The sequence below is a fragment of the Schistocerca cancellata genome, chromosome 6 (assembly GCF_023864275.1).
Source record: "Schistocerca cancellata isolate TAMUIC-IGC-003103 chromosome 6, iqSchCanc2.1, whole genome shotgun sequence".
NCBI classification, from domain to species: domain Eukaryota; kingdom Metazoa; phylum Arthropoda; class Insecta; order Orthoptera; family Acrididae; genus Schistocerca; species Schistocerca cancellata.
This window is the reverse complement of record NC_064631.1, coordinates 324,522,588-324,540,245: the sequence shown is the minus strand read 5'-3', so window position 1 is coordinate 324,540,245 and position 17,658 is coordinate 324,522,588. Positions and strand designations below refer to the sequence as shown.

The window sequence follows — 17,658 nt, the reverse complement described above, 5'->3', positions numbered from 1 at the left end:
AAAAGTGAAGAAGTTGTGGGTCAGGATGAAGCTGGCTAAGGTAATGAGGAAAGAGGTTTTAGGTAGGGTGGCAGGTGATCGGTGTGAAAGGAAGTGCTCCATCGCAGCGAGGCCCTGGACGTGCGGAATACGTGTGTATAAGGAAGTGGCATCAATGGTTACAAGGATGGTTTCCGGGGGTAACAGACTGGGTAAGGATTCCAGGCGTTCGAGAAAGTGGTTGGTGTCTTTGATGAAGGATGGGAGACTGCATGTAATAGGTTGAAGGTGTTGATCTACGTAGGCAGAGATACGTTCTGTGGGGGCTTGGTAACCAGCTACAATGGGGCGGCCAGGATGATTGGGTTTGTGAATTTTAGGAAGAAGGTAGAAGGTAGGGGTGCAGGGTGTCGGCGGGGTCAGGAGGTTGATGGAGTCAGGTGAAAGCTTTTGTAGGGGGCCTAAGGTTCTGAGGATTCCTTGAAGCTCCGCCTGGACATCAGGAATGGGATTATCTTGGCAAACTTTGTATGTGGTGTTGTCTGAAAGCTGACACAGGCCCTCAGCCACATACTACCGACGATCAAGTACCACCGTTGTGGAACCCTTGTCCGCCGGAAGAATGACGATGGACCGGTCAGCCTTCAGATCACGGATAGCCTGGGCTTCAGCAGTGGTGATGTTGGGAGTAGGATTAAGGTTTTTTATGAAGGATTGAGAGGCAAGGCTGGAAGTCAGAAATTCCTGGAAGGTTTGGAGGGGGTGATTTTGAGGAAGAGGAGGTGGGTCTCACGGTGATGGAGGACGGAACTGTTCCAGGCAGGGTTCAATTTGGATAGTGTCTTGGGGAGCTGGATCATTAGGAGAAGGATTAGGATAATTTTTCTTCATGGCAAAGTGATATTTCCAGCAGAGAGTATGAGTGTAGGACAGTAAATCTTTGACGAGGGCTGTTTGGTTGAATCTGGGAGTGGGGCTGAAGGTGAGGCCTTTGGATAGGACAGAGGTTTCGGATTGGGAGAGAGGTTTGGAGGAAAGGTTAACTACTGAATTAGGGTGTTGTGGTTCCAGATTGTGTTGATTGGAATTTTGAGGTTTTGGAGGGAGTGGAGCTGGAAGTGGGAGATTGAGTAGATGGGAGAGACTGGGTTTGTGTGCAACGAGAGGAGGTTGAGGTTTGCTGGAAAGGTTGTGAAGGGTTTGTGAGTTGCCTTTCCAGAGGTGGGAAACAAGGAGATTGGATAGTTTTTTTAAGGCGTAGGGTGTCATGCTGTTCTAATATGTAGTTGACCTGTAGGGGGATGCTCTGAACAGCTGGTGTGGATGTGGGAGAGGAAAGATTGAGGACTTTTATTAAGGATAGGAGTTGACGGGTGTGTTCATTGGCTGAGTTGATGTGTAATTAAAGGATTAGGTAGGTGAGGGCAACCTCCGCTAATTTCAAGTTGCTTCCACTCATACCTCACCTTTCTTTCAACAACATCTTTGCCTCTTTAGTTCCACCTCGACTGACATCTCTGCCCAAACTCTTTGCCTTTACAAATGTCTGCTTGTGTCTGTGTATGTGCAGATGGATATGTGTGTGTGTGCGAGTGTACACCTGTCCTTTTTTCCCCCTAAGGTAAGTCTTTCCACTCCCGGGATTGGAATGACTCCTTACCCTCACCCTTAAAACCCACATCCTTTCATCTTCCCTCTCCTTCCCTCTTTCCTGACGAAGCAACCAGGGGTTGTGAAAGCTCGAATTTTGTGTGTATGTTTGTGTTTGTTAGTGTGTCTATTGACGTGCCAGCGCTTTTGTTTGGTAAGTCACATCATCTTTGCCTCTGTATATGTCTGCTTGTGCCTGTATATGTGTGGATGGATATGTGTGTGTGTGTGCGAGTGTATACCCGTCCTTTTTTCCCAATAAGGTAAGTCTTTCCACTCCCGGGATTGGAATGACTCCTTACCCTCTCCCTTAAAACCCAAATCCTTTTGTTTTTCCCTCTTCTTCCCTCTTTCCTGCCGAGGCAACCGTCATTCCAATCCCGGGAGCGGAAAGACTTACCTTAGGGGGAAAAAGGACAGGTATACACTCGCACACACACACATATCCATCCGCATATACACAGACACAAGCAGACATTTGTAAAGGCAAAGAGTTTGGGCAGAGATGTCAGTCGGGACGGAAGTACAGAGGCAAAGATGATGTTGAAAGACAGGTGAGGTATGAGCGGCGGCAGATTGAAATTAGAAATTAGCGGAGATTGAGGCCTGGCGGATAGCGAGAAGAGAGGATATGCTGAAGGGCAAGTTCCCATCTCCGGAGTTCTGACAAGTTGGTGTTAGTGGGAAGGATCCAGATAACCCAGATGGTGTAACACTATGCCAAGATGTGCTGGCCGTGCACCAAGGCATGTTTAGCCACAGGGGGATCCTCATTACCAACAAACACTGTCTGCCTGTGTCCATTCATGCGAATGGACAGTTTGTTGCTGGTCATTCCCACATAGAACGCTTCATAGTGTAGGCAGGTCAGTTGGTAAATCACGTGGGTGCTTTCACACGGGGCTCTGCCTTTGATCGTGTACACCTTCCGGGTTACAGGACTGGAATAGGTGGTGGTGGGAGGGTGCATGGGACAGGTTTTACACCGGGGGAGGTTACAGGGGTAGGAGCCAGAGGGTAGGGAAGGTGGTTTGGGGATTTCATAGGGATGAACTAAGAGGTTACGAAGGTTAGGTGGACGGCGGAAAGACACTCTTGGTGGAGTGGGGAGGATTTCATGAAGGATGGACCTCATTTCAGGGCAGGATTTGAGGAAGTCGTATCCCTGCTGGAGAGCCACATTCAGAATCTGATCCAGTCCCGGAAAGTATCCTGTCACAAGTGGGGCACTTTTGGGGTTCTTCTGTGGAAGGTTCTGGGTTTGAAGGGATGAGGAAGTGGCTCTGGTTATTTGCTTCTGTACCAGGTCGGGAGGGTAGTTGCGGGATGCGAAAGCTGTTTTCAGGTTGTTGGTGTAATAGTTCAGGGATTCCAGACTGGAGCAGTTTCGTTTGCCACGAAGACCTAGGCTGTAGGGAAGGGACCGTTTGATGTGGAATGGGTGGCGGCTGTCATAATGGAGGTACTGTTGCTTGTTGGTGGATTTGATGTGGACGGACGTGTGAAGCTGGCCATTGGACAGGTGGAGGTCAACGTCAAGGAAAGTGGCATGGGATTTAGAGTAGGACCAGGTGAATCTGGTGGAACCAAAGGAGTTGAGGTTGGAGAGGAAATTCTGGAGTTCTTCTTCACTGTGAGTCCAGATCATGAAAATGTCATCAATAAATCTGTACCAAACTTTGGGTTGGCAGGTCTGGGTAACCAAGAAGGCGTACGAGGGGGCCATCCTGGTACCCATGGCTGTTCCCTTTAATTGTTGGTATGTCTGGCCTTCAAAAGTGAAGAAGTTGTGGGTCAGGATGAATTTGGCTAAGGTAATGAGGAAAGAGATTTTAGGTAGGGCGGCAGGTGATCGGCGTGAAAGGAAGTGCTCCGTCACACGCCAATGGCCAGCTTCACACGTATGTTGTAATGTTTCTATACTCATAATGTAATTACGAAATATGTTAATATCTGCGATGAAAAAAAAAATGAAAAATATAGCCACAGAGGAGAATAATGTTGTAGGATTACAAAGAGATGTTAATGGTCAGCAGTAATATAAATAGCACTGCATGGTGTGTGTTCTTTGTTGTCTTCCTCAAGAGCTGAGAGAGAGAGGAACCTGTAACGTAGCATTATATGAATGAGTAGACTTCTTTTGTCTGTATCTATCTTTAGCCGCCATTAGAGGAGAAATTATAAAGGTGTGTAATTTTAATTTTTGTTATGGTCTAAATAGATTATAATTTATCAAAATTGTGTATTACTAATGTAAATTAGCTTGCCCGTGTCATCTATAATATTTCTTTAAAGAATTTTCAGCATTTTTAGCAATTATCGTTGGTGTTGCTGGGCTGTGCCACGACCGAATGATTTGCAGCAGCGTCACATTTAATAAAAATTGTTCCGCTATAAAGTTAACCAAACCCGTAAATCAGGAACAGGTAAAATTAGCAGTGAATTATGAAATATTTTTCTTTTACAGCGATCCTGAGGCTGACTGAATTTATTACTGGTTTTACGTTTGTGCATTCATAGGCAGATAATTAATGTTGAAGTTGTTAATCTGTTGGTTCATTCAATTTCTAAAACAAATAACTTAAACGTATAGTGAAGTGTGTTTTGTCAATGATAATTAAATGTTCAGGTTGGCTTGGCAATATTTAACCATTTTATGCTAACAGAGACAGTCTTGTGTTCCATAGCTAACGCCGGGAAAGAATTCATTAAATATTTAAAAACCCACTGTATCTAGAAAATATGTGCCAAGGTTGAAATACATAAAAAAAAATTAATTTAAATAATTTTCAAAGTCATAAATGTTATTAATCAGTTAGTTTGAATTTATCAGCATGAGAGGGTTGCTAAAGTTCACGTAATTTTAAATGTGCTTAATTCTGTCAAAATGAATATTTATTACCACACGTAAAAAAAGGGGTTCTACAACAAAGTTCGTACTGAAGGAGTAAATAACTAAAATATTTAAAGCCATTTCTTCCCCATTTTCATCCATTCATTTATACATGATAAAAATATTTTTTTTCCTCATTAAACATCTCAGGGATCAAAATATCCTCAGCGAAAGTCAGTTTGGATTTCAGAAATGTTTGTCAACATAAGACACAATATTTGCATTTGCTGGCAAAGTCTTGGAATCTATCAACAAAAAAAAAAAAGGTAGCTGGGATTTTTTGTGGCCAAACAAAAGCGTTTGACTCTGTCAGTGATCAGATTCTTTTACAAAAAGCTGCACATCTCGGTATAAGTGGTTCATCAGGGAAATGGCTTGACTCATACCAGTCAAACAGGAAACAGAAAGTTGTAATGGATAGTTAAAATGGAGTACCATTATTTTTGTAATGGGGTACCATCACATGTGGAGTGTACCAAGACTCAGTTCTGGGCCCCCTACTTTTTGTTATCTTTTTAAATGATCTGCTTCTCTGTACGGAATATTGTAGATTCATCATTTTTGCAGATGACGCTACACTACTAATTGATAATTCAGTAGATAAACTTGAGGAAACAGGAAATAATGTTTTAAGTGAAACAGTGAACTTGTTTAACATTAATGGCTTTTCTATAAATTACACTAAAGCAAACTATGTTCAGTTCTACACAACATTCAAAGATGAGGAAATAGTAGTAAAAATAGGTGAGCAGGTAATAACCAGAGTGGATACCTCAAAATTATTGTGGCGGCGTATCAGGATGACCAAATGTAGCAGGAAGACACCAAATGCAGTGGGTGGGTGCCACGAGGTGCTATATTAAAACTCGGCGAGAACTTTTCAAATGATTTATTTGCTTCCACTACAGTGCTCCATTCACCTCGGTCTGCATCACAGAGCCCCGTAACGCTGAGGAAGCACCCCAGCAACCTGTGCAATGCAACGCTGTGTAGTGCCAGCCTTGGCTGGCCCGCTGAGTTCTGATGATGTTGGGATGACTGTGCCAGCAGCTGACTCAGCAGCCACTGTCCTCATTTTCTCCACGATGTTCCACGGGGAACCATAGGCTGATCCCGCTGCTACTTCTTCCTCGCTGGTGTAGCTGAGAACACGGCAGCAATGACCGCCTGTGATCCGGCGTCCGAATATGTGGCCCTCACCTCAGAAGTCTCCGGCGTGTTCTGGGAGCCGAGACAACTGCCTGCGGTAGCGAGCCAAAGATTGGCCCTCTGCTGGCTGGCTGTGGACCTGGCGTTGGCCTCAGAGGGTCGAACCAATGACCTGCCGTGGACTGGGACCCTGTCGCCCCATCTGTTGCTTAGCATGGCGGTGTGACACGTCTCGCCATCCAGGAGAGCTGCCACACTTGAATAAATCTCATTAGAAAACAGCACCTATTTATACTTGGCTGTGCGCCTCTGTTTCGCCAAGCGCATTGCTTTGCGTCACTTATGCATCACACTTAGGTTGGCCAGTGGCCCTCTTCTGCCTGTGACATGCACCATGGAAACTGCTGAGTGCGCCCTCTCAGGCAGTTCAATGCCCACATGGCCTCTATTTGCCTTCACAACTGCTGGAATGCATAACTTACTGGAATCTGACCCACATCTGGCTGTAACTTGTGCTCAGAATATTGCACAAAACTAACTTTCCCTATCCTAAACAGTGGTGACGCTTCATTATTCCCCCCTTCGGAAAGACCTGGTCCCCGGGTTGACCCATAACTAGCTCTTAACTTCTTTGGGTCGGCATCTATGGCATATTTCCTTACTACTAGAAAACTGAAATGTGGTCTAATGCCCTCTTAAACCATGACATGAAACAGAATGTAAAAATTCCTTACTGGATGACCACTGCTCGATCAACCCCTTACCTACTCAGCTCACACCCTCAGTATCCAATCCACTGGGATTTTGACTATCCATGGTTCCCTTTTGGAATTAGCTTTCCACCTGATCAGAAAGAAAACAACACATAACAAAGTTAAGGTGGTGATGACTCTTGGCACAGAGGTGCTCAATATGCCATTGCCTTTCCCTATACTGAGCAACATGTTGCACAAGCTGTTCGGCTGATATGCACCCCTCTTGCTCTAAAATGAACTGGTTTATGGATCTCAACAGACCTGGCTCCAGAGTTTGATTTAACAAGGTTTCTGCCTTGGCAAAAACTGTAAAGTGGCTTCTGGCCAGTACAGCTGTGGCTGCGTAACATTCAATTGCGCAACTCCTGAAATTGATGCTGGCAGATGGAAGGTTGGTCCTATTATGTTAAACTTCATTCCATTGATTAAAATTTCACTCCCCTCAACCCGTTGCAAGCTCAATTTTGGCTCCATGATGTCCCTAGGACAGTCTACTCCTGTTCCCCTGGCTAAAAATAACTGCACCGTGCATGTGTCCCATATTTGTAGTTTCACAGATTTTCCTCCAGCATTCACTATTTTTGATCCAAACACAACAATGATTGTGTGACTACTTTCACCCTTAAATTTACACTATATGAACTGGTGCAATAAACATGACTTTCCTGTTCCAACACTGTAGATAACAAAAAATTTAAACAAGAAATTGTATGACTGACATTGTTCAACACATATTTACTACATCTTTGCCGCAAAATTTATGCAGATGCATTTATTTCTCCAGAACTGCATTTGATTTCTCCTCCAACAACACTCCACATACGTCAGACACTACACTTCTCTTTTCAGTGACCTGAGAACAGGGATCACCATAACTCTTCCTCTCTCTTCAAAAAGACTGCTGTCCCCAGCAGGCTTACAATACTCCCTCTATCCTTCCTGTGACATGCCTGGAATCACGTCCAGGCAACCCTTTCACCGTAACTGCCCAATGTGTACTATCCTTGTTCTAGTTGTCATCTGAAGCTTAACATTAATGGGAGATGTGGTTTCAACAACTTGGTATGGCGCTTGATACCTCGTGAGGAACTTCTTCATTTTCCCTTTTTGCTAATAGGGGCTGGACAGCATTACCCATTGCCCCACTTTATACTGTGGTAAACTTCCTTTCCCCTTTACTGTGTCTTACTGCCTTTCCAAAGCATTTGTATTCGCCTTTTGTACCCATTTCCAAACATCCCAAATTCTCCTTGTGAGTTGATGTACAGATTCACTGGTCTTTCCTTTTCGCTTAAAACTCCTCTGCCTTCCTTAAGACCTCAGAACACCTTACATATGTTTCCGCTTCACCTGTTAATCTAATCTTGGCTATATGTAACAACTGTTCATCAGACCAACCACTCATCACTGCTGAAGTCTCCAAGTCCTCCACAAATGAATATACATCCTCAGATGCCTTGCCAGAAAACAGAATAATCAGACTCACGGCAACTGGATCAATCTCCTGCTCACTAGGCAACAATGACTGATCAGATGCGGTTTCCCGCTCACTTCTAGATGTTAATTCATTTCTCAACTGCGTATTGTCTGCTGTTAATTGTGCTATCTTTTCAATCAAAATCCATACCGTTCTGGTTCTGACACTCTGCCACTGTGTTGCTTTTGTTCCGAGTTAGTCCAGAAACAAATATATTAGTACAAGAATAACCCGACTTCCTACAACTCAGTATCATCATACTAGTATCATCCCAACCCAAGCAAAAGTAATTAAATGACATGAAAAAGAAAATAATAAATCTTACTGCTCCAAATACACTAACACTTATTCTGACAACAAAAAAAACTATGCCTACACAAAACATCTAAAATGTGGCTTGCCAGGAGGTGTACTCAAAAAAACAAAAAAGAAGAATATGTCCAACACTCAAAAAGAACAATTTTGTCAGCACTCACCACATCTTGTAACTGTACTGCAGGCGGTGGGCTCAAACGTTGTACCGGACAGACGACGTCTGCTATTCTGACACCAAATGTTGTGGCGGCTTCCGCCACTGAACGTATCAGGATGACCAAATCTAGGGGGAAGACAACAAATGTAGTGGGTGGGTGCCAGGAGGTGCCACATTAAAACTCAATGAGAACTTTCCAAATGATTTATTTGCTCAGACTACAGTGCTCTGTTCACCACAGTCTGCATCACAGGGCCCCGCAATGCCGAGGAAACACCCCAGCAGCCTGTGCAATGCAACGCCATGTTTGCTGGCCTTGGCTGGGCCGCTGAGTTCGGATGATGTCAGGATGGCTGCGTCAGCAGCTGACTCAGTGGCCGCCATCCTCGTTGACTCCTTGGTGGCATAGCTGAGAATGTGGCGGCAATGACCACCTGCGATCTGGCACCCGAATCTGCGGCCCTCGCCTCAGAAGTCTCCGGCGTGTGTCAGGAGCCAAGACGACTGCCCGTGGTAGCGAGTCGAAGAGTGGCCCTCTGCTGGCTGGCTGTGGACCCCGCATCAGCCTCTGAGGGTCGAACAAACAACCCACCGTGGACATGGAGGCTGTCACCCTATCTGTTGCTGCGTGTAGCCCGGCGGTGTGACACGCCCCGCCATCCACGAGAACTGCCACACTTGAATAAATCTCATTAGAAAACGGCACCTGTTTATACTCGGCTGTGGGTGTCTGTTTTGCCAAGTGCATCGCTTCGGATCACGTATGCATAACACTTATGTTGGCCAGTGGCTCTCTTTTGCCTGTGACTTGTGCCATGGAAACTGCTGTGTGCGCCCTCTCTGGCAGTTCTATGCCACCGTGGCCTCTATTTGTCTTTGCAACTGCTGGTATGCATAACTTACTGCTATCCGTCCTGCACCTGGCTGTAACTCATACTCTGAATATTGCACAAAACTGACTTTCCTTATCCTAAACGGTGGTACAGATACAACATCTTGGACCTATGCAAAAGATTGAGTTCAGCTACTTATGCATTATGCATTGTTTCTTCTTATAGAAGTGTGGAAAGTATGAATTCATCCTATTGTGGTTATTTTCATGCCATTATGACATATGTAATTATATTTTGGGTTTATCAGTCACTGGCTAAAAAATTACTGTGTGCACTAAAAAGAGCCATAAGGATCATGTATGGAGTCCATCCTAGAGCCACATGCAGGAATCTCTGGAATCCTTACATCCACTGCACAATATATATTCTCTTTGATGTGCTTCATAAGGAAAGAAAAATCAATTTTTAAACTGAATGGTGAATATCATAGTCATGAGACGAGAAGAAAACATGATATCCATTATGAACAGGCAAATCTAAGTATGTTACAGAAAGGAGTCCATTTCACTGGCTGCAAGATTTTTTACACCCTCCCTTCAAGAATTAAGTGTTTGATAGAAGATGAGCTCTTGTTTAAAAAAACTTTAAGACAGTTCCTATTACAAGGATCATTTTATATGATAGAAGAGTTCCTGAGCTACAATGTTTAGCATTTCTTTTATTGTTAAATGCAAATAAGTGCCCAAATCTACATTAGTAATCCTGACTATTCTCCTTGTGAACACATATTTAGCAATATTTATTGTCTGTAACACTTATTATATTATCATATTTACTTATCTCTCAAAATTGATTTTCTGTAGTAGAACCTAAGTTACTGTAATATGAAATCATTTTGTTTTGTTTTTATGTGCTACCATAGATCTCTGACACATTCCATATCCTGTGATACTGTCACTACATGGATCACCGGAACAAGAAATAAATAAATAAATAAATAATAGCTCTGGAATAGACAGATTCATCATTTTTCATTTATATTTCTCTTTTTTATTTGCAAACAGAACACAACTAGTGTCAGCGTTTTTCCTTATTTCTGATTGAAATTCATTTACAAGATTTTTCTTGATTTGAACTATGTTATTATCTGCAGAAAAATTTTCAGTTTTTTTTTTTGAATGTCATTATAAATTATTACACCAATATTGCTGTCATTGGCTTTTATGACTACAGCCTGATGCAATTCAAATGTTAAGATCTTTTATATTTTTTGTGTAACTATGTTTGTAGTGAACTGTCTTGGCAATGCTTTGTTAGCTTTTACTGCCACATCCATTTGTTCAAACATCTTTGAATGAAGTGCAAAACATAATCAAGTACTTGTTAACAGACTTTATGTCTTCAGTTGATGGATACTGCCACCTCCTTTCCTTGCAAATACCTGTGTGATATCCCTAATGGACATGAATAGAATTTAGCAGTTTATGAATGATATTTAACTGGTACTGAATAAAGTTGATCTTGGGACCTGAGTCTGATCACATCAGGTACCAATTCTCCCAGAATTGATTTTGAATGTGTTTTATTGCTCAGTACATTTAATTTCAGTTTAGTATTGTAATAAATCACATTTAGACAAAATTTTATTGACTTGTGATAATTTTTTCATAGTGTTGAAATTATCATAATGAATATATTTTTTGCCTTGTATTTGTATCACTGGGTCAGTGGTGCACAGTAGTTCCTGATTTTCTACTCAGCTTCACATTTCTTGTAGTCATTTGTGCAACTGTTAGGAATATTAGTGTTAACAGAGTTAAGTCAAAAATATTGGTTAGAACTAAGTCTTTGTTACTAAGGATGATAACCTCTGTATGCTGGTGTAGTTCTCTTTATTATTACCATGTACACATTATTTGCGATTTTTGTTTTTTATTTGTGTAGTGATGAATTTATTTTTTAATTGCAGATGCAGATTCACCTCCTCCATATGAAGTAGTCGCACCACCTCCATATGAAGTGGCGGTTGCTAGTGAAAGTTACGTCTTGCAGGTTACATATAACTCTGATTAAAAACAATAAATAAACAACTTCTTTTGAATGTGGGCAGCACAGGATTTGCTCTTTTGTGTGAGTTTAGATTTTCCTGGCACATGATGATTTTGAACTGTTCTTTGGTGTTCAGCCAGATGGTAATTTGTAATTTAATTTCCATGAAACATGTAATTACATGCATAGCAATTGGTAGTACAATACAACAGTATACAATCTAATTTTATTTTATAATATGAACTTAAGAATGTAGTCCAAATCATTTGACATAATAATACTTTAGATATTAGTTTCTACAATAGGCTACAGAAGCACTGCTCAGAGAGTTACGATTTTAGATGTTTCTTGAATGTCTCTCCAGTTATTACCTTCAGTTCATTTGGCAGTGCATTGAAGTATTCTGCTCCATTAATATATGGTAAATGAAGCAGGCAAAAAGCAATACGAACGTCTAAAAATGAGTTCAACAGGAAGTGCAAAATGGCTAAGCAGGCATGGCTAGAGGACAAATGTAAGGACGTAGAGTCTTATCTCACTAGGGGTAAGATAGATACAGCCTACAGGAAAATTAAAGAGACCTTTGGAGAAAAGAGAGCCACTTGTATGAATATCAAGAGTTCAGATGGAAACCCAGTTCTAAGCAAAGAGGGAAAAGCAGAAAGATGGCAGGAGTATATAGAGGGTCTATACAAGGGCGATGTACTTGAGGACAATATTATGGAAATGGAAGAGGATGTAGATGAAGATGAAATGGGAGATACGATACTGCGTGAAGAGTTTGACAGAGCACTGAAAGATCTGAGTCGAAACAAGGCCCCGCGAGTAGACAACATTCCATTAGAACTACTGATGGCCTTGGGAGAGCCAGTCCTGACAAAACTCTACCATCTGGTGAGCAAGATGTAGGAGACAGGCGAAATACCCTCAGACTTCAAGAAGAATATAATAATTCCAATCCCAAAGAAAGCAGCTGTTGACAAATGTGAAAATTACCAAACTATCAGTTTAATAAGCCACAGCTGCCAAATACAAACGCAAATTATTTACAAACAAATGGAAAAACTGGTAGAAGCTGACCTCGGGGAGGATCAGTTTGGATTCCGTAGAAATGTTGGAACACGTGTGGCAATACTGACCTTACAACTTATCTTAGAAGAAAGATTAAGGAAAGGCAAACATACGTTTCTAGCATTTGTACACTTAGAGAAAGCTTTTGACAATGTTGACTGGAGTACTCTCTTTCAAATTCTAAAGGTAGCAGGTGTAAAATACAAGGAGCGAAAGGCTATTTACAATTTGAACAGAAACCAGATGGCAGTTATAAGAGTCGAGGGACATGAAAGGGAAGCAGTGGTTGGGAAGGGAGTGAGACAGGGTTGTAGCCTCTCCCCGATGTTATTCAATCTGTATACTGAGCAAGCAGTAAAGGAAACAAAAGAAAAAATTGGAGTAGGTATTAAAATCCAAGGAGAAGAAATAAAAACTTTGAAGTTCGCCGATGACATTGTAATTCTGTCAGAGACAGCAAAGGATTTAGAAGAGCAGTTGAATGGAATGGACAGTGTCTTGAAAGGGGGATATAAGATGAACATCAACAAAAGTAAAACGAGGATAATGGAATGTAGTCGAATTAAGTCGGGTGATGCTGAGGGAATTAGATTAGGAAATGAGACACTTAAAGTAGTAAAGGAGTTTTGCTATTTGGGGAGCAAAATAACTGATGATGGTCGAAGTAGAGAGGATATAAAATGTAGACTGGCAATGGCAAGGAAAGCATTTCTGAAGAAGAGAAATTTGTTAACATCGAGTATAGATTTAAGTGTCAGGAAGTCGTTTCTGAAAGTATTTGTATGGAGTGTAGCCATGTATGGAAGTGAAACATGGACAATAAATAGTTTGGACAAGAAGAGAATAGAAGCTTTCGAAATGTGGTGCTACAGAAGAATGTTGAAGATTAGGTGGGTAGATCACGTAACTAATGAGGAGGTGTTGAATAGGATTGGGGAGAAGAGACGTTTGTGGTACAACTTGACTAGAAGAGGGGATCGGTTGGTAGGACATGTTCTGAGGCATCAAGGGATCATAAATTTAGCATTGGAGAGCAGCGTGGAGGGTAAAAATCGTAGAGGGACACCAAGAGATGAATACACTAAGCAGATTCAGAAGGATGTAGGTTGCAGTAGGTACTGGGAGATGAAGGAGCTTGCACGGGATAGATTAGCATGAAGAGCTGTATCAAACCAGTCTCAGGACTGAAGACCACAACAACAACAACAATATATGGACTGTTTGCTGTTTTTATTTCAGTCTTCTATGTATCATATGGTAATTTTATACTTTTCTAGTATTGTGATCATGAATTTCTGCATTATGACATGTATACTTCTTATCTTCTACAGTTAATAATATTGTTTCAAACATATACATGGAATAGATAGTCAGAATTTTAAATTCTATAAACAATCCCTTACATGATGTTCTAGCATCTTTTTTGCCTAATATTCTCAAGGCTCTTTTCTGGAGTTTAAATACTTGATCTACATGAGTTTTGGAAACCCCTCGCCACAATGCAACACCATATGCTAGAAATGAATGTATTAAACCTAAATACATCATCCTCATTGCTTGGGTATTGATGTATGGAGCTATTCTTCTTAAAACATATAAGCTAGATGATAGCCTTGCACATACATTGTCAATTTTTTGTGTCCATAGTAGTTTGCAATCTATGCATATATCTAGGAATTTACACTCACTGCAGATTTCCCTTAAAATATTACTATCTTGAGAATCAATACAAGTTTGCAAATCACCAACATTGAAGGGGATTATATCTGTTTTTTGTAAGTTGACTTTTAGATAGTCATTTTCAAACTTTTCCTTTGCAATATCTATAAATTTTTTACCTATAAGCAGAGATTAAGAATATCACTTCCCCAATAAAGTCCTGAAGTGTCATCTGCAAACATTGTAATGAAGGTATCATTTTTTACTATCTTTGGGAAGTCATTAACGTAACATATAAAAAGGAAGGGACCAATTATCGATCCCTGAAGCACACCAAATTTAATATTCCTGGCCCTTGATGTATAACTTTTTAATGTTTCTCCATTAATGTGTGAGATTGAGGTACACTGTATTCTGTTTTTTTTTTTTTTTTTTTTTTTTTTTTAATATGATGTGATGAGGTGCAATAGTTTTCCACTTATGCCATCTCTAGCCAGTTTTGACAGAAGTACCTTATGATCAACCCTATCAAAAGCCTTTGATAGGTCTAGGAAAGCTCCAGCTACTTGCATGCCTTCATCAATTTTATCAAGAGCTTTCAGCATAAATTGAAGTGTTGCAGTCATGGTGCTACGACCACTTCTGAAACCATGCTGAAAATCCCCCAGGATGTTGTGCTTATTATAATGCTCTAACATATATTTCAAAATTATTTTTTCAATTAATTTGCTAAAAACAGAAGTTAAAGTGAGTGGTCTGTCATTTTCTACTAGTTGTTTATCACCTTTTTTTGTAGAGAGGTTTAACAATGGCTAATTTTAGTTTTTCAGGCAACACTCCTTCTTTTCACCAAGATTGTGAAATATTTAGGAAATCTGACTTGTTACCATTCTCAGGCAATCCTGATAACTTATTGCCTTCAGTTGGATACTGTTTTTATATCCCTTCCTTTCTGTTATCAGTCTGGTCATTCAGTGCCCATGAGTGGCTTCTCTGGTGAGATGGAGGGGAAAATACATCATTGGGACATGAGCCACAGTCACCAGTATCTGTACCACTGCCACAGGCATTCATCAGGATGCTGCTGATGCAGACTAGGCTCATCTTTGTGGTGTGCCTTTACCTCTTCAGTTGGTATGGTAAGAGCAGATCTTCCAACACAATGGCATAATGCGTAGAGTACACTTATGTAGGACCCATACCTTACTTAGATGGAGACTGCCAGCTTTATTTATAAGTTAATTGTATACCTAGATCTCAATATAAAACAACTGACTGTATGTTGTTCTTTATCCATTGATGCTAATGCATTGTGCAGCTTTCCTGTACCACCCTGGTAGTCTGACCAACACACATTTTGCCACAGTACCATGGAATGTGTTACATTTCTGATTTCCAGAGTCCTGGGTCATCCATAACTGGTCGTAATGAGGCTCTCCTCTTGGATGGTGTGCTCAACATGCATCTGACCATATGAGGTGTGTTCAAAAAGGAACCAAACTTTTGCTGAATCAGCTTTATTGTGTATTGTATAACATTTCAAGCACGGTCTCTTTCAAAATAGCCCCCTCTACTGGCAACACACCCTTCCCATCGTTTCTTCCAGTTTTGGAATGGCTCCTGGAACTCATTTTGTGGGATGACATGCAGGTTTCTTGTCACATTGTCCTGTATGTCCTCTATGGTTTGGAAATGATGTCCTTTCAGCATGTTTTTCTGTTTGGGAAACAGGAAAAATTCTGCTTGGCCTAGGTCCAGGGAATACAGTGGATGGGGCATAATGTGAATGTGGTGTTTTGCTAGATAGCTGCAGACAAGGAGTGACTCCCGAGCTGGTGAATTGTCATGATGCAACATCCAATTCTGGTTTTCCCACAATTCAGGCCTCTTCCTGCACACAGCATCCCTCGTGCACACTAGGGTTCCCTGGGGTAGACTTCCCTGCTTACCATCTGACCATGTGGCTCAAATTCATGATGGAAAATGCATTTGTAATCAGGAAACACAAACATCACCACCTTGATCTTTGACCAACTCACACACACTTTTTTTGGAGGAGGTGACTCTTTGTCCACCCACTGCAATGACTGCATCTTTGTTTCAGCATCACAGTCATACACCCACATCTCATTGCCTATTATGATGTTCTTAAGATAGTTTTCATTGTCATTAACAGCAGCAAGCAATTCCTCTCACAATTCAGCATGGGTCTGTTTTTGATCTTCATCAACAAACATGGTACAAATTTTGCACTGACACAATGCGTCTCAAGTTTTTCACTCAAAATTTGATGGAATGATCCTATGCTGGTGCCCACCACCTCAGCAACTCCCTGAACAATTAAATGATGATTTCCATGAATCATAGAATGAATGCTATCAATATGGCCATCATCTGTTGATGTGGATGGACGTCCAGACTTGAAATCATCACAGACTGGCATTCTGGCCTATTGAAAGCGTTTGAACCACTCGTAGCACTGTGTGCAACTCATAAACTCCTCCTCATATGCTTGGCTAAGCATTTGACATATCTCTCTGAAAGTTTTCCCAAATTTGTAGAAAAGTTTCACACACACACATTGTTTTTCAAGTTCCTTCATTGCACTAATCTGGTAAGCAGGGTGTACATGAGCTTACTTCAGTGGCTATGGTTTGCTTGCTAACTGTCTGAGTGATGTGAGACAAATGGCAGTTTGTTGTCTAAACCTGCCACTAGTTGCACTTTGTAGCCACAGCACACTCTCCCTGCTGTTTGGCACACTATTTTAAAAATTTGGTTCTTTTTGAACACATCTCATATATGAGGGCTGTTCAGAAAGTAGGGAATGTTCCCATTTGATGCTGCTAGGTACACACCGATTGCATATATTTTGGTACATATGTGCCTGCATGGCAGCTCAGTCGGCCTCCATCCATGACAGTGGGAATGTCTCTGCCTGTCTTGTTTTTCCGATATTCAGATTTGAAATGTGCACTGCAATTGACAATCCCGCCAGTTGTGAGGTGCAGTCTGTGATACAGTTTTTGTTGGCAAAAAACCTAAAACTTATAGAAATTTATTGTGAACTTTGCGAAGTGTATGGAAACAATGACATGAGTGAATGTTCTGTCTCAAAATGGTGCATTCAGTTTAAAAATGGCTGAACCAACTTTCATGATGAAGAGAGAGTGGACGCCCAAGCTTTTTGACTGACGATCTTGTTGCTAAAGTTGATGAAACAATTCATGAAAACTGTCGCTTCACAATAACGGAGCTTTCACTTTCTTTTCCACAAGTTTCATGGACTTTTTTGTTTGAAATTGTCACTCAAAAGCTAGGCTACCACATATTTTGTGCATGATAGGTGCACAGAATGCTTACAGAGCACCATAAAGAATAGTGAATTGGGGCAACGTTGACATTTCTGGAGGCCCACCACAAATATGGTGATTCATTACTGGATTGAATCATAACCGGTGATGAGACTTGGGTGAAACATGTCAATTGCGAGACAAAATTACAGTCCATGGAGTGGGGACACACAAAGTCCTGAGCATGCTATCTGTGTGTTTTGATTTGAAGAATCGAAGTCGGTGACAACAGTTCAGCGTACTTTGTATGGAAAGTACACTGGCCTACAGTTAATGAGTGGCGTAACTGTTTTGTAGAAACAGGGGGCTCAGTAAGAT

The 17,658-nt window shown here is 41.3% G+C and overlaps 1 protein-coding gene across 1 annotated transcript in view; it reads left to right on the top strand.

The window, feature by feature from the left end:
- Nucleotides 1-11,349, top strand: part of LOC126191412 (uncharacterized) — a 102,143-nt gene extending 90,794 nt beyond the window's left edge. Inside the window, exon 8 of the mRNA XM_049932281.1 lies at nt 11,178-11,349. Coding sequence (XP_049788238.1) covers nt 11,178-11,281 — 104 coding nt within the window. The 3' untranslated portion in view covers nt 11,282-11,349. The remainder of the gene's footprint in view (nt 1-11,177) is intronic.
- Nucleotides 11,350-17,658: the final 6,309 nt, after the last annotated feature.